Source organism: Polypterus senegalus, chromosome 8 (genome assembly GCF_016835505.1).
Source record: "Polypterus senegalus isolate Bchr_013 chromosome 8, ASM1683550v1, whole genome shotgun sequence".
NCBI classification, from domain to species: domain Eukaryota; kingdom Metazoa; phylum Chordata; class Cladistia; order Polypteriformes; family Polypteridae; genus Polypterus; species Polypterus senegalus.
The window spans coordinates 43,418,182-43,436,896 of record NC_053161.1 but is presented as its reverse complement, the minus strand read 5'-3'; the positions used below and the strand labels follow the sequence as shown (position 1 = coordinate 43,436,896).

Genomic DNA, 18,715 nt, shown 5'->3' with positions numbered 1-18,715 from the left:
TTAATCAGATATCTTTGGAATATGAAAGGTAGCCATTGTACTCAGAGATGAAAAGAATATGAAAACCCTACACTAACAGTGACCAGGTCAGAAATCAAAGCCAGGTCCCTTAAGATGTCAAGCAGCAGTGCTAAACATTGTACCACCATACTGTCCCTTACAGATAAGCTTCCACAACTACCATTGGTTCTGTATTATTATTCAGATGACACAATTTCTAATAAGTTGATTTATTATGTACAGCATCTATGAAGGTCCTTGTATGAAGGAACACAGGGCTGCAAGCATCTCCAGCTGTATCCACTTGCTGTCCTGCTCACTGTTAGTAGCACTCCAGACCCTGAATAAACAAGTTAATGTATCCTTGGATTTATTTATTGTTTAAAATCTGTCCTCACTATTACTTTTTTACATTCACACGCCTGCTCATTATCAGAGCTGTATAACTTTCCAGTTTTCAAAAGCAGTTTCACTCACAATGTTTGATTGTAGTTAATGTACAGTATAATAGAAAGACTGCTGCCATAAACACTCTGTATAACAGATGCTACCTAGGCCTTTTTGTGTATTTTAGTTTATACATATAGTAAGTATTAAACTATTATAATAAACATTATCACAATTTATTACTCATCAACCCCTGGAAATAGTGTACTGCGGTGCTCTACTTTGATGTACATTAGAAATTAGTGTTTTTAGCTTGTAGTGTGAAAATAAGCCATTATCTGGGTCAAAACCATGCACAACATCATTACATCTTTCCAAAAATTTCAGTAGAATCCAGATTATCTGAAGTAATTTCAAATTTATATGATACAGTATTACTTTTAAGCCTCTTTTAATGCCTTAGTAGTGCTGGATTGGTACTAAAATTTGGACTTTGTTTCAATACGAGCTTTTGAGCCTCTGTACTGGTGTATTGAAACCAGTCCAATTTAATTACAGCCTACGTGGTGAACCATTGCGCCCCACTATGCACCACTTCCCTCCTGACAGCCATGAAGTGCAAAATACATTGAAGCAATAAATTGTTCCCCATGAACTCCTAATCGCATCAAAACAATATAAGCTTGGTACAGTGTTAACAGCAAACCTTTCATGAATGACAGTATAAGAAAAGTATTATATTGCCCTACGGTTTCACCTCGGATAATGCAAAGTCTCAGTAAATTGGGGCACAGATAATCAGGGTTCTACTGTACTGTCTGTTCTTAACAGTAAAGCTCAATATGAGCTACAAAAATGTTTTATTTGGGTGTTGAATATTTATAACAGCAAGCAAAAACAACAAACTCGACTGGCGCGAATATTATAAAGGGTCACCTCCTACCTCTTTAGAATGGACTGCTTAAGTAATAAAACAATTTTTTCCCTTATTCTTGAAAATAAAAGAATACATTGAATTATGAAACACTCTCGTATTATGAAGATATGATGAATGTAATATTATTTCTTACCACAGGTTTCAAAGTGCAGAATATTTAGAAATCAAAGATATTAGCAGACCATAAGGCTGAATATAAAGCAATGTTTGACGAAAGTACGATGTTGCTATGTCAGAAGAGCATGCACCATTCTATTTGATTGTATACTCGGTTATGCTCCTATTAAAGATCCAAGTACACATTTTGGTTTAGTCTTCATACATATGTCTTAAGGGCACTTCTAAAAAGGCTTCTTGTCAGTACCAACAGTTTTCCACAGTGAGCAAAATAAAAAGTTATTTTCAGAGTCAGGGACTTGACCTGTTTTTTTGTTTCTAGTAGCCTGTTACAATATTAAAACAATGTTGCCTCACTGAATGACTATGGCTATGACATCATATGATTTTAGTATTGCACTGTCTTGTTAACAGAGCCTCACCCAAGGACATTTGAGAAATCTGCTTTTGAAAGCTACTGAAAAGGTCTGAGGTCCCATTCACAGATTCACACTTGTATTCATCACACTTCCTAACACAAAGCATACTTGATGCTCTGTTAGATCGATTGCCTGTTGTTAGTCACATACATCACTGTCATTAATTAGATCTTTCTATAACTCAGTTATCCCTGGCCTAAAGCGATGCAGTGATATATGGGGGGACTATTGTTGACTTTTCTGGTGATTGGGCCTAGTTAGTGATCTTCAATAGTGTTGATTTTTTGATTACACCCAGCCTGAGTTACGGAACTAGTAATTACAGTCCAAGCCAAAACCTGCTAATGTCTGAAATTTTATTGGGAAGTATAAAGTACATGTATGCAGTTACTGTATACAGTCCTATTTAGTATAAGAATAAACAACTTTCTTTTCATTGCTTTAGGTATATTCTCTCTTTTTAGCCAAGAATGAATATCAAACATTATAATCTCTTACAAAGATATTTCTGAGAGTGGCAGAAATTGTGATCTGAATGTAAAAAACAACTGAACACCCTTGAAATAAAAATATTAAGGATCATGAATAGTAAAACAGGAACACAGATGTACTGGATTTATATCAGGGCGTAAGATCAACAAGAGTAGACCGATGAGCCTATCAGGCTTATTTAGTCTGCAAATATGTAAGGTCTTCCAGTATTTTTTTTTTCTTATAATTTGCCACATTTTCCAGTTCAACTAGATGACTCCGTAGTGTGTTCCTGGTGCCTATGATCATATGAAGAAGTGCTTCATATGAAGTCTTTTTAATGCCCTTCTTAATTTCTACCAGATTCCTCAACTATATCACAAATTGACTACTTTAATGAATGAATTCTTCTGAAACATCTTTTTTTTATTAACTTCCAAAAATTTAAAGTCATTGATTATACGTCCAAACCACAGGGCTCCCTGATCAAGATGGAGTTTTAATTCCCTTAGCTTTAATGTGTAGGACATCCATGCCATTTTGTCTACAGATACACTTCTTTGCTCTTTTCTGAACAGCTTCTAGAACTGCTATGTCTTATTTATGGCTTGTTGACTTAAACAGCACAATGTAGTCTAGATGTTGCCTCACTAGTGCATTACAGAGCATAATGTCTTTTTATTTATATTCAACAGTTTTTTAAATATTTTATTTGTCTTTTCAGTTGTCCTGCAATGGGTTCCAATTGTCAGTTTCATCATTATAAACCATTTATGGTTTTATATATCTATTAAGAAATTACAGTAATGTTTCCTTTTGAGCATTTCCTGAAATCAGTTTCTATACTTACAAGTGTTCGGAGTCATATCCTTTCCTGGCAGCATGAAATATGCAATGCAATAATAGCTAACTGTGCATTGGATACCAATCAGTCACTGCTACTATGCCATCCATTCACCTAGCATGACATATTAGGGGAAGAACCTCAAGTGCTTAGTGAAACCCTACATGAACCTGGGGAAAAGAAGAAACTAGGCAGATAATCCAAGCCAGATCCCTTTGAGTTCTAATGGCAGACATTGCAACACTTCAGATTCCACTGTTATAGCTTCTTAGAGTAATCAGTCCTTATGGATTTGAATTTCAAGTGAAATGTACAATAACTCAATGTATGTAGTAGTAGCAACATTAAGGTATGTAACTAGTGGGCTATGATCTAGGTTTCATAACTAAAATACTATACAGTATTTACATTACCAATTTTTTTATTATTTTATTATTTTGCAACTTGTAGCTTTTTTCTAACTTTTCTCTCCACTGCTAAGATGTCATTGAGACATAAAAAAAGTTAAAAGCTGGGGTGGCCTTTGCCCTTTATATCCTGATGTTGAACAAAAAATAACATATAACATGCAATGCCTTTGTCCAGCTGCTGGAAAATTATAGTTGACATTTCTGGAGCTGTCATATGACTTTATCTTAATTGCTATCATGCTTAGATTACCTGCTCAAAGTTGGGTTTATGATTGTTATTTAAATGATCGATGAGTAAAACAAAGTTTTAAAAGCTTATAAGGTATTAGCTAACTATTATATTCATTACATTGTTAGTACTGTATAGGCTATTGCCATGGCTATTTTTTTTATCATTTTTAAAAAAAAATTTTCTTTTGAGTTCTTGAAAAATACATTTCTGTTTTGTTTTCATTGTTTTGGCCATGTTACTATTTTGACACACAGTCCCTAGTTTTGCCATACTATTGTTAGACAGCATTTATGCATACACCAGTAATGGCGCACTGCACGATAACGTGCAGTTATTATACTTGACTTGAGCATTAATAGTTTTCATACTCTTTCTCTGTACGTTTAGTATTCATTTGCTCAGAGGTTGATGTGCTTGCTGCTAGTGGGCCGATTCTTCTCTTCTTTCGTCGGCATGTTTTCGTGTTAAAACTGACTGAGTCAGTGTTTGTGTTGCAATTTAGTACGTTTTCTTTAATTTTTCACTTAAGCTGACACTTAAGTCTTCAATCTGCCTCAAGAATGATTTAAGATATGAAGAGGTAGGGGAAGTGACGGTGAAGGTGGTAGGGATGAGAATGGCACCTGTATGCATGTGCCACATGCTGCCGAGAGTTGATTCTACAATAAAATAAAAATAAAAAGAGGAACAACCTTGGAGGTTAATAATGACCCTGAAAGCTGACAGTAGACTTCACGTAGTATATGTGTGCCGGATTTCAGGTCAATAGTTCAAACTGTTTGTGAGCTACAAGTGAATTAAAATCCTGGATAGACAAACGGACAGCCACATTAGTGTATTATATAAGAAGATAGATAGATAGAACTTTATTTGTCCCCAGGGGTATATTTGCCTTTTTACAGGAGATCTTTAAATAAATACATACATAAATAGGTAGGTGGACAGATAAATACATAAATAAATATGCACACAAAGATTCTTACATATTTTGTTTCATCTTATGGGTTAGTAATGTTCTTCATCTGAACATCTAATTAAGAAAGCAAATACTCTTTCTTTTTATTTTCAATTTCTTTGACTTTGCCTCTTTCTGACACAGAATTTTAAAAGTTCAAGTTTTCCTTGAAATTCCAATAATAGACTTGAAAATATGAACATATGGAAATCTGACCAAATATGACAGCAACAAGTGATCTATGATAAAATTAACATAAATACATGGCATGATATATTATTAGTTACTATTTAATAGGCCTCTGGGTGAGAATAACATACATCAGACAAGACAAATGTGGATTAGTCATCACCAATTCCATTCTAGCTTGAAGAAACAAGTGCATTTAATTTGTTATCAATATGATTGTGTTGCCCTTATTCATTTTGCTTGCAAAAGCATCAAAAAACAGATCACATAGTATGTAACAAGCAATATGTTTCCTCACATAAATATTAAGGGAAACGATGATTGTAGACTGCAGTTCAGAATTATAAGTAAATTTAAAAGGTAGCGTTCCTTGTCTGTTTAATTGGGAGACTCTTCTACCGATATATTACACTACTACCATCACTGGCAGGCAGGTTACTGTAAATCCTTTGTCATAGTGAGATATGAAGCTTACAGCACATGGTGAAAGGGAGATCTACGTTAAAGCAGTCCATGGCTGAGCCTGCAATTTCTTGCTTCACTCACATACGTCTACAAAGTCAGTATGATCATTTGCACACTTTACCTACCCTCTAATAGTCACCTATCATTACAATGCTAAAATAATATAAAGGGATTAGTCACAAAGACAGGAGCGGCAAAATCAATATGCTAAAACCCAATTACAAAAAGATCCAAAAAGACAGAAATAAAATTCCAAAACTAGAAGAAGAGCTAATAAGGCCTGCATTTATGTCAGGGAATCAAATAGTTGCAATCATGTTATATATCAACTGACATGGTCATGCCCCAGGCATCACATATGAATGCCCCTTGACATCATCATGTTACCACAAAACAGAAACAAAAAAAATTAGGAAATTTGCTTAGTTGGCTGCTCAACCTAAATATTACCACTAATCCAAAACAAAGGCATATTCTTTGATAAAACACCAGTTGTAGTAGTAGTAGTTGTTCCATTGTCACGTGTATAGGTTACACTGAAAATTTCACTTGCATGTCCAAACAATATGCAACATATCTCCATGTACTTTATTTTAATTAATAGAAAACATAACTCAGCTTACCTGATTTACTCGTCACTTCCCCTACCTCTTCACACCAGTTCATGAACTGAATAAACATTCAAATATTTATGGCCCCTAGGTTCTAGGGAAACTTAGGAGTCATTTTCAGAGTCAACGGTAACCTGACAGAATGCACAAAAAGAGGCATGTCTGTATTTATAAAGGAAAACTTGATGGTAGAATTTGTGTATATTTGCAGCAACTCTGACTAATCCATAGCAACATTTTCGGAAGAAACTGGTAAACGATGAACGCCCTTGAACAAGTAGGAAAATGCAGCCAAATCAGCCAAACAACAACTCATGTGTATAATAATTTGTATCACAGAGCTGTTGTTATATTTTGTAAATTCACATGACAAACATGCTAAACCTTAAAGTGGCAAATATGATGTGCAGATTCTGTTTTAGTTTCTTTTAAGAGGGCTAGTTGTGCATATTTGCACTGCAGAACTTTTTTGGTTATTCATCAGTTTATCTTGACTACCTGTTGCTACTCCTCAGGAAATTGGCCAACTGTTCAGGAATATCTTTTCCAAGCTTCATTCCTTCATGCCCGCTGTGCTGGAAGTCACTGACTGACTATCGATATGCTGCATTCAGTTTGTGTATGGTGTGGATGCACATAACTCTTTTTTGCCATCATAGAAAAAGCAACTTGCTGTAGTGTCTGGTTCTCCTAACGTAAATGGAGCAATTTAGTACACTCATATTTCAATAAGGGAAGTGACAGTCACTGCTTTTGTTAGCTGTAAGCAATAGTAGTCTATTAATGCTCAAGTCATCAGTGATGGCAAGATGGGTCTGACAAACATTGTGGCTTGGTGTCTTGGGACAACCCATGATTCATTTATTTTGAGGCAAAGTAGCTTTGGCAGTTGTGATGGTAATGTATGTTATGTGTAGCATCTTGATAAGGTAACTGGCTGAACCCTCAGGTTTTTCATATGGCCCGTACTATTCAGTATAACAGCATTACATCATTACATATGCAGGGTGACAGCGACTACCTGCTACTGGACACTGATGCCACCACTGACCCCCTGAATGCAGAGGAGAGCTGCTGTAAGGCCACACATGATATTGCACATTCAGCTGCAGATCATTGCCAAATACTCTTGAATGTTGGTTTTATGGTCACAATACGTCAAGAAGGGAGGCTACTGTACCAGCCAATGAAGTTCTGCAGCCTGATGAATTCATATGTATGAGGTTGATTAGTATGCTCCATATATGGTTGTTTCGGTGTGGCAACCAGGCAGGGTTTGAGGAGCGTTGATGTATGCATATTTACCAAATGAATATAATTTTTAAATTGTGTAGAAATGTGTGTATTACAGGCGTTATAAATTGGATTTTTTGGTGTACACAGTTTCCTGTTTTTTTGTGTGCACATATTTTTGTGCTTGAAATCAAGAATACTTTTATAAATGAGACCCTTGGGCCATGGGGCACTACATTATTATCTGGTTCCACAGCAGCACTTATATTTGCCTTAATTCTTAAAGCTGACTATCATCCATGCTTAGTCCCAATAGTCCTTTGAAGGACTGTAGATGGTATGCTGCCCCTCCGCTACGATGCTTCTCAAAGTTGCCTTTTATTACTCAGTCTTGGGTAACTAACTCTTACACTTTTGAATAGATCCTCTGGCATCAGCTGATGACAAACAGTTTATTCTACTGTTGGTTGTTACTGATTAACCTTTTATAATTTAATCATAGCTGTTAGTGACACAGATTTGTGCAGAAGAACAGAGAGCAAAAAAAAAATTAAAACCTTTTATAACAGTAACTTATACTTATCTCGTTTTGTTTTTCTATTGGTTTCAGTGTTAACTTATTAACAGTACTTCAAATTGTAGATGATAAAAGTCCAATTAACGAATTGAGCTCAGTGATAAATTAATCCCATTAGAATGCTTTGGGTTGAATAAACGCGTGCATTGATTTTTGAAAAAGAACAAGTGATGTATTTCTTTATTCATGTAACCAAAAAAAACACTTGTAGTTTGGCTAAGTTTTTAACATTTATTTCTTATAAACCAAAGATGGTGTTATGGTATAACTGAGAAGCAGTGAAACCTCTTTTTAATATGGGTTTTATTATATTTTATCATGGCTGCAATTTAATTCTGTGCATCTGCATTTAATTAAAATGTATGACAGTAAAAAAACATTTTCTTACTGTTGAATGTTTCTCTCTTTAAGAGAAGTTCATTTTTATTACTGTTATATTTTCACAGATCTTTGTTTACATTTATATTTAAATTTATTTGCATCGCAGATGCTTTTATCAAATCAAGCATACATCAGTCTAATCAGTATAATGGAATACACGTCAGTCTGATGGACTGGGAAGAAGTGTTACAGGATAAAGTTTCAAAAGTGATCATCACAAGTAAAGACTTTAGAAAAAAATTCAAGCTAGTTACAATTCTTCGGTTACAAAAAAACTAACAATTAATATCACTGAGACAGAAATTCACCCCATAAGAAAGTCAGATGTCTTTAACACAACAAAAGAGTCAGTAGTTCATTTGGAGGTGGGCTGCTCATTCTGCTAACTATGACCTACACATGAACAGAGTCTGGATTGAGATCTGATGTCTTACAGAGATAACATCACCAGTTGCCATTAATCTGCAGATCCATGTGGGCAAGAAGGAGCATTAGGTTATGTTGCTAGAGAGGCATGCAGAATATTTTTCCCTTTTGCTTAGGTTAATTCAGAATACTGCTGTTGAACCTGCCGAGAGTTTCTCCTCACAACGTCTTTTAGTAGAAGCATACCTAAAATCGAGTTTCTACCAACAACATAATAAAAATGGCCAAAAAAAGGAACTCTGAATGCAAAGCGGGAAAATATTTGGTACTGGTGACTCTCAGATTCAGATAAGAAAGCTAACTAAAGTAGTTTCTGATTTGTTTTAAAAATAGTCCATATACAATTTCACACAAGATTCATGCTCTATGTATAATTAATATTCCTACTGTTTACTAAATTAGAGTGTAAACAAAAGGTACTTCTGTTACAATTGTGGAAGTGGGAATGCAGCAGAGGAGTATTGCAGTGCCTCTGTGGTACGTTGATGAGAATTGAGACCAAAAACAGACTGGATAAAAGTCTGGAGCAAAGAGGTGGGAGAGATTTTTGGTCATGCAAGTTACCAACATAGGGTGGAGTTAAAATGTCATTACTTTAGAAATACCGTTATGTATTTAATCTATTCATCAACACCCTGTGTGCTCTAAATCTAATTCTGTTTGAACGGTTGCAGTCTGAATATGACTCATTCTGCCAAGCTAAATCCTGTATCATGTTTCAAATAGGGATGAACTTGGTGCACTTAGTTTCTCAGTTAAGTGTTCATCAAAATGTTTTAGTCAGCAAATAAATAACTAAACAAAATTTAAAAAGAAAAATCTAATTATCTGAAAAATGAAATTATCTGATGAACTACACTTGTGTGTAATTTGCAATATACCAGTAGGAGACAACTGTATACTGAACTTAAGCAAATTAAAAGGTAGAGTTGTACATTCTTCACAGTCAATCATTTTATATGAGTGTAGATTATGTTTTGTTAACATTAAACATATAGTATATTAATACAAAGGTGATGCATGTATGCCGGTATAATGTATGAATTTAAATCTTATTCACAGGGGGCATTGTAGATAAAGATATTCGTCACTACCTCAACTTGCGGTTCCAGAAAGGATCAGTAGACCACGAGCTCCAACAAATCATCCGGGACAATCTTTACCTCCGGACAGTGCCATGTGAGTACAATTTGAGTTGGTGTATGTGGGCATTCACACATTCCTCTTTTGTATCATACAGTATTTTATCGTATTTCATAGATTTGATTTCAAAAATTAGCATATGAAATATGGCATATTTGTGGATGAAAATGCTCCTATGTAATATATTTGCCTGGTACTCCTTTGGTTAAAAGTATTAAATTGGACCTCCTAGGTTATATTTTTGCCTTATAAAAATTTTGGAAATAACACATTTTGGACATTTACAGATGTTGTGTACTATGACTAGTCTGTTGACATTTTCTTTTAACCAACATTCCCTTCTTACAGATAGATGATTCATTATAGTTGCTAAAAATATGCACAGTATGGAACTTGCTGTGTATGAAAACTGTATAAAATGAATATTTAAAAGATTGATGCCTGATTATAGTAGTCCCGTGGGATATCACTAAGTTTCAGTTCTTTGTTTAGCTTTTATTTTTTTTTGCAGTAAACACAGTCGTGTTTGTTACTTACTGTTTAAGAACCACATTTGCTTCAGTGTATATATGTCTATAATTGTTAGATGTGCCTTTTACAATAGAAATGTTCTGCCTTATTTGAAGTGAGATGTAGGCGGTGATAATGCTTTATTTAGTATGTCATATTGTTTTCCCGTAGCAGACTACAAATTGTGTAGTACCCACACGGCCTCATTGTTTTACATTGTTCTCATTGTTTTCATTTTACCTTCTCGCATTAGGCAATTTTAAGCAAAAATATCACATGAAAGCAAAGTTATAATTAGAAATAGAAGTCTGCATCAAAAACACTAGATATATTGTCAGAAGGAAATAGTAACCATTTGCTGAACAATTTTGGTTAATTTTTGGCCCGTCTGTGTAACAATCTGTTCTCTTCATTTTCTATACTCAGAAGAAATGACAAACATTATTTCTGGAATTTGTCATTACTCATTCAAGTTCCTTTTTCATTGAAATAAAATTATCATTTGCAGCTTTGTGTATGAATCTTTATATCAATAGGAACATGCATTTGCAGTTTCAGAAAATATGCATACCTCTGGGTAGCTCAGATGCATTTGTATCGTATTGGAAATAGGTTCATTTTCGTTTTAGGGCCTTTAAAATGATCAGGATGATATAATTGACCTCCTGTACATTTTGGAATACTTCAAACGCACTTCAAGATAGCTAGACGTATCCCACTGTTTAGTGACTGCAAACTAACGTGCTCTTTTATGGAACTGTCTTAGGCAGTTATTTTTTTCAGATAAGAATTCTAGCTATAATACTAGTACAGACTGTCAAGTCTGTTGCTTGGCATTTTCATTATTTGAATTAAAAAACATGCATGGAAAGAGTAAATGCCAAGGAACCTTAACCATTAGCCATTATTTCATGATTTATTTCAAGCTGATGTTTTTCATAATTGTCTTCTATATTTTAGTCTACAAAATGAGAAAAATAATTGGACCTAATGAACAAGTTCATTTTCCCTTAACAACTATGCCCATCTTTGTGTAATTGTGTATATGACTATCCTTTGATGAGTTGCCTCTTAATTTTGTATCCAATGTCTTAACTGCTATATCATCTGGTTAATTGGTTCTACTTAGAGGCTTCATTTAAGATGGGTGTGTGTTTGCTTTGCTGTAAACTAACATCAGATCCAGGATGAGCATCTGATTGGTATTCACAGCTGTTAGAGTAATCTGAGGTTTCCTGAAAACATAACTTGAATATTATCAGGACTGAAAGTAGGGTCAAAGTTTAGCTTGGAAAGTTCAGAATCAGATGTACACTGACTGTTTAACTCTATATCACTATTTACATGCAGTGGTAAGGAAAGAAACAGATGATGAACCTGAATGTAGTCAATCAGACAGCATGTACAGATGTTAAACTTTATTAAAGCTGCACTGTTTTATATGACAAAACTGACTTTAAGACAATATACTTTTATTGTACTTTTATTTTGTCTTATATTGTATACCATCAGTTATGTAGTTTATTAACAAAAGCTTTTGCATTTTATGCCTAAACTGTAATTAAATGACTTTGGCTCAAGCATTGGGGAAAGTCAATTAAATAAGAAACCAGTCCAGGTAGATGTTTTTTTGCTTCCATTGTGGCTGACGGCTGGGGAGTCTACGCAGCTGGGACATCTGGAAGGTGGAAGGACTGTGAGAGGGACAGTACCTCCTCTAGGACATGGGAGAGTGGCTGTCCTGGTTTGCATGGGGGCCACGGGATCGGAGCTTAGATGCTCAACCCTGTTGGGGCCCATGGCCACCACCAGAGGGCACCCAGATGTTCAAGGAGACATGGACTGCAGCACTTCCACCACAACAGAAAGTGCTGCTGAACCAGGTTGCAGGTACACTCGGAATGCTTCCGGGTGCCCATGCAGCACTTTCGCCACACCAGGAATTGCTGCTGGAAGATTATCAGGGAGAACCTGGAGCACATCTGGGTGCATTATAAAATGGGCTGCCTCACTCCATTCAGGGAGCCGGAGTTGGGAAGCAGAGGAGAGGAGGCGGCAGAAGAATAAGGTAGAAGAAACAAAGTAAAGGACTAAGCTGAGTATTGTGGTGATTGTTGCACTGTACTGTGAGAGGAAGAAATTAAAATGTGTGTTTTGGAGCTTGTGAGTCTGTGTATCTGTGCACGTTGAGGCCGGTTACCCACACCATCAAGAGCAGAAAGCAATATTCAATCACTTAAGCAAATAAATGGATTGATATTGCACCTTATTTATTAGTGTTATGCTATCTGTGTCCTAGGCAAAATCCTGCAGGTATATCATGTACAAAGACAGAATGTACTTTGGTAGAAACAGACAGAAAAGAACATTAATAAGAACAATCTGCAAAACACCATATCAACAACACTAGGATGTAAAAAAAAATCAACTGTGGTTCAGTGGGGAATATCACATTGTAATTATCGTAATTTTGCATGCATTGAAAGCAAAATGATTAGACTCTGTAGAAACCAGAACTCTATAGGCAAAAATGTGTCAAAAACCCCCTGACTCAATTTGTCTAATTTAAATATATTTTTTAATTACCCTACCCAGGCTTTTTGCTTTATCTAGAGTTGATTGTTGCTCTACTCCTGACCTTGATAATATAAGACTGTGTTGAACTAAGTGGGTTTAAGGAGGTTATGACCCTGACTTTGTTAGGTCAAAAGATAAATGGCTGGCCTAAGTAGCCATGTTTTATCTGATTTTACACATCGTCTTATATCACTGTGTTAAAGACTGTTGTTTTTGATTTTTCCTGATTAATGAATTTTTGCTCTTTCCTTTTTGACTTGGAGTATTTGAACGTGTTTTGGTTTTGACAAAAATAAACAAAACTTTTTTGCCTTCCTGGTTTCTGATTTCTTGCTCTTGGTTCTGACTTTTGATTTTTGCTTTGCGCCCTCCCCCACCATAACCTATTGTCTTTTGGGGGAGACGGGGGGAGCAAACGCTTTAGATTAGTCAAAGATTTTAACCTCCAGTTTTCGACAGATCTCAACGTTTTAGGGTCCCCTGATACTGAAAACATTAATATTGCGATGATGTGTGTGTGTGTCACAGTTTCTTGAGGATGGTCTAGAATTTAAACAGCTGGATGGAAAAATATCAAACTTAAAATTTAAGCCTGTTTTGAGATAACGATGTGCTGATTAGTTTTTGAACCAAATTGTGCAAGAGAAAAGGACACCCTAAAGGAACCCTCAAATAATGTAATCCTGCCATTAATTCTGAATTCTTCTTGTCAGTTGCTGTCGTAATGACCTATTTTATGATCAGGAAGATCAGCATAAGAACCGAAAATAATTACTAAAATGTTATGGGATAGTTTGGATAACTTGTTTCCTAGGGTACAAAGCCTACTGACTCTCATGTCTGAATTTTTTTTGTTTACATTCACAGAAAGTTTGAAAGATGGGATTGACTTTTGTTTCCACTTTTTGACTTTGATTTTCACCTAGTCTTTGAATAAAATATGTTTTCTGTGCACAATGTAGATAATATGAAATGATGTATGTGATAAAATATTTTAAGGTATTGTAATGCAGAAATAAAAGAAAGAAACAGTAGCTGAAATAATCATTGTATGTGAGAGAGAAGAAAAATTTGATGTACTTTGAAAGCTAATGGAGTGAAGTAAGCTATTCGAAAAAACAAGAATACAATAAGACCAGAATAGACAAACCTTGCACTGTATTTTTCTCTGTGTTGTCATCACATGGTCATAAAACTCATAAAAGACTTCAAACCAAATGATAGGTCTTGAAATATTGAGTTGTTAAAGCTCACTTTATAATCATGCATTATAGGGGCCAAAGCAGGTAACTCTCACAAAGGGAAATGGCCAAAATAACAAACCAATCCTTATTGTTATAATAATAATAATATCCATCCATCATCCAACCTGCTATATCCTAACCACAGGGTCACGGGGGTCTGCTGGAGCCAATCCCAGCCAACACAGTGCGCAAGGCAGGAAACAAACCCCAGGCAGGGTGCCAGCCCACCGCAGATAATAATATTAATAATGATATTATTAATAATAATAATAATGTCAATTTATTTATAGAGCAATTTAAAACAACATCAGTAATGCTGTAGCCGAAGTGAACATAAATAAAATAAATCGAAATTCAGTACAGTATAATAAAATGCAGCCAGCGGTGAGTTAAAGAAAAGAAAGAAGATGACTAAGAATAGGGCAACCCATCAGTATCAGTGAAGGTCTGTGAACGTGACTCCTTAATGTATGAGGTAAAGAAATCCACAGATGCAAAAGCCCTGTCCCCTTTAGTTTTACACTTAGTGTGAGGGATCATAGGAAACAACTGACCAGCAGATCTAAGATCTCTGGCTGACTGGTGTAAAACACAGAATCCAGATAGATAGGCTGCAGCTTACCCATATAAAGATTTAAAAACTAGCAACAAGTCAATTAAGTCAATTCTGAAACTAACAGGCAGCCAGTGTAAAGAAGCTAATATTGGAGAAACAGAATCAAACTTTCTTCCGACAACTAAAAAAAACAGGCTATAGCATTCTGAACCAACTGCAGCCTGCGTATCAGGGATTTTCTGATCCCAGAATACCATGAGTTGCAGTAATCAAGCCAAGAAAAAATAAAAGCATGAGTAGCTTTCTCAAGATCCCTAGGAGATGAAAAAAGGTTTGACTTTGGCTAAAAGACGAAGCTGGAAAAGGCAACTCCTTACTACTGAGTTAATCTGTTTCTGAAAAGAGAGGTTACTGTCAAAAATGACACCAAGATTACGGACTTGAGCTTTGGCAGGAGGACCAGCTATCAACACGTCCATATTATTTTGATTGAGATCAAAGAGAATTTTCAGCCATCCAGAATCTTAGTTCAAAAAGACAATTCTGCAGCTGATTAAATGTGGAGTTACAAACAGGAATATAAACCTGTGTATCATTAGCATAACATTGAAAAGAAATATTAAATTTCCTGAAAATAGCTCCTATAGGATGAAGATAAAGAGAAAATAAAATAGGACCAAAAATGGAACCCTGAGGAACAACACATTTATTAGGAGCAGTAGACGAAACACAGGAATTGAATGACATGTTCTGAACCAGTTAAGAGCAGCCCCTTTAAGCCCCACCAGATGTTCCAGCTGCAACAGCAAGATCTCATGGTCCCAGGGGTCAAAAGCTGCAGAGAGATCTAGGAGGACAAAGACTGCTGAGTCAGTAATAAAAGAGATGTCATCAAAGACTTTCCAAAGGGCTGTCTCAACACCATGAAAATGCCAAAGACCAGACTGGTAAATCTCATATAAATGATTGGAATTAAGATGATAAACCAATTGATTATAAATAATTCTTTATAATATTTTACCCAGAAATGGCAATTGGGAGATCGGGCGAATATTAGTTAACACTCCAGGATCTAAGTCTGCCTTTTTTAGTCAAGGATGCACCACCGCATGTTTAAAAAATGGGGGCACAACACCCTCACTAATAGAAACATTTATAATAGCTAACAAAGATGGACCCAGAACATCAAAAGCTTCAACTAAGAGGAGTGATGGAATAACATCAAGAAGGTAAGATTATGTGTGTCAATAGTACTTTTTAGCTGTGAAAGTAAAACAACATCAAAAGATTCCAAGACAATGCAATGATTAACAACAGGAAGTACATTACCAGTAGGAACAATGCCAGAGCAGATAGTATCAATTTTGCTGACAAAGAATAAAAGAAACTGCTCACATGAAAGAATAGTACTATTTAATCCCGTCTCTGAATGGGGATAAATAGCTGCATTAATTGCATTAAATAAGACCCTAGGTTTATTAGAATGAGAGCATACCAAAGCAGCAAAGTAATCATGTTTAGATTTTTTCAACTGCATTTTGGATATTTAACAGAGAAGTCCTAAAAATCTGCTTAGATACAGCCAATATCTTTCTTCCAATGCCGTTCAGGAATTCTACAGGCATGGTGCAGCTGCTGTGTAGTGTCATTTAACCATGGAGCAGGTCTTCTCTTTTTGCAGTGTATCTTGAGGGGAAGGAATTGAGTCTAAAATCATTTTATATGATGAATTTAAAGATAAGACATAATCGTCAATAGTATCACACTGGCCTTGTATATCAAGACTGGAGAATATGGTTTTAAAATCAGATATAATAGAAGAATTTAAAAAGCAAGAAAAGCGTGAGGCACAGTTTGTAGTAGTAACGACAACAGTAATATTCATATCCAAAGTTAGGGAGAAATAATCAGTTAAAGGAACATCACATATATCAATATTATTAACTGAAATACCATGTACAAGAACAAGATCAGGGGTGTGACCGAGAGAATGAGTTGGGACATTAATGTGCTGGATAAAGTGAAATGAGTCCAATAATGAAAAAAAGTCATTAACCAAAGGTTTAGATTGACAACAAATGTGTGTGGTAAAATTGGCAACAATAAGTACTTAATCATAGGAGAGCGTAATATCAGCCAGCAGATCAGAGAATTCAGAAATGAATGTATCATTAATTACAGGAGACCTATAAATAATAATAATAATAAAGTGTATTTAAAAATATTTTAAAAATCTAAACAAGAAGAGAATTCAAATTAAAAAAGACAAATACTAAAGGCTACCTTAAACTCAAAAATAAACAAAATCCAAATCTGTAAACCAGTCATCCAGAACAAGTTTATAAATAAGAGAATTAGAAAAAGAACTTGCAAACTGATATCCAAGATTGAGAGTAAAGCAACACAAGTAAGAGCCTTTATAAAGCTGCTGCTTCGTCAAGGGTCTAGGCTCCCCTAGGCTCAACATATGACAGAGATAATAGTGAACAAAATTAAAAATATAAAATGATAAATGATTTACAAAATATGTACTAATGAAAGTATTATACAATGCAAGAAGAAAGGATAAACATATTCAAGAACATAAAACAAATGAATTAATAACAAAACAATATACTGTAAATGAATAAATAATAAAGAAACTAATGCCAGGGATCAATCAATCAATCAATCAACATTTATTTATTTATATATTCATACAAAAAAATGTAGCTCAAAGTGCTTTGAGGGATGCTAAAGCCATGACAGCCTGGTGTCTGTGAACAGGTATAGGTTGGTTTGGGCAAGTAATTCAGTTGGTATGTCTTGAAGATGAGCTTCATGGATGTTTTAATTTAAAACCGTAGCATTCTAGTAGAGAGTTGTTTTACCTGGAATCAAATGAGCTTTGAGTGATGAAAGCATTTTTTTCTTAGCCTGTTTTGTAGTTTTGATATGTGCTGTTTGGAGCATCAGCAGCAGTTATATATCTCTCCTTCATGTAAACAAGCTGGTTGTACTTCTGTTCTACTGAAAGGCTAATGCTAATAAATGCTGTTACCCAGTTTTGCAGATTTAGACGGAAGTAAACTTCCAAGTTACAAAGAGAATTTTTAATCACCTTTGCAACAGCACAAAAGCTATTTTTAGGGGTTTTTTTATCTTTTTATGCTTTTTTTTTGCCTTGCATAAGTTTCAGTCTGATAACATTTTTCATTAAATGTTACGGCATACATTGTCAGTCAATAAATTAATCAATGACTGTCAGGAACAGTGATACTTTTTCTGTAGTTGTATAAGAAAGAAAATACATTTTATGACTCATAACCCACACATTCTGTAGTACTGTATAAGGAAAGTGATTAAAATATAGTATTGTCCAGACTGAAACCAAACATTTGCTATGAATGTGCCAATTCCACTATGTTCATACATGCATTTAGGAGGCATAAATTACTTAACATCATTGGGTAGTTGCAATGAATGTGCCATACTGATAACGGTATATGTTTGCATTTGGAACAAATCACTTGTTTGTGAGACTTCTAAAGTTTAAAAAAATATATGTGTTTGTGAGTTGATGTGCTTGAAAGAATTCACTTACCAATGGTATTCTGTTTCTTATGTTTGAAGTATGAAACAATTGTGAGCTTGAAGCTTATTATTTTTATTACATGCAAAAAGAAGAAAGCATAATTTAATACAAGTACACAAACTGTAAATTTGATTTCATTGGGCCTGTGTTGTGTTCACTTCCTTTGTATGCATTTGTACATCTAGTAGTTTAATCCTTTGCTGGGCCCTCGTCCCCTTATTTTCTGCCAGAGCTCAATTTGTCCTTCCCCTTTTCTTTTGCTTTCCACCATATTTCACCAAATGTTTTACTTGTTACTACCGTTTTCCCGTTCTGTTGTATCTTGAACTATTTTCACCCTTAATACATGTAGCGGTTAAAAAAATAATTCAGAAAGTAGCCCTCACTCAAACAGCAATATACTTTTTCTAATTGAATTGTTTCATCAAATTGAACATCTGGACACATAGAAAAATGA

At 35.1% G+C, this 18,715-nt stretch overlaps 1 protein-coding gene across 6 annotated transcripts in view; it reads left to right on the top strand.

Moving 5' to 3' along the window:
• Window positions 1-18,715, top strand: part of magi2a (membrane associated guanylate kinase, WW and PDZ domain containing 2a) — a 1,205,404-nt gene that overhangs the window by 477,720 nt on the left and 708,969 nt on the right. For all 6 annotated transcript variants that reach the window (XM_039761046.1, XM_039761045.1, XM_039761048.1 and 3 more), the window contains exon 2: window positions 9,717-9,833. In XM_039761046.1, coding sequence (XP_039616980.1) covers window positions 9,717-9,833 — 117 coding nt within the window. The remainder of the gene's footprint in view (window positions 1-9,716; window positions 9,834-18,715) is intronic.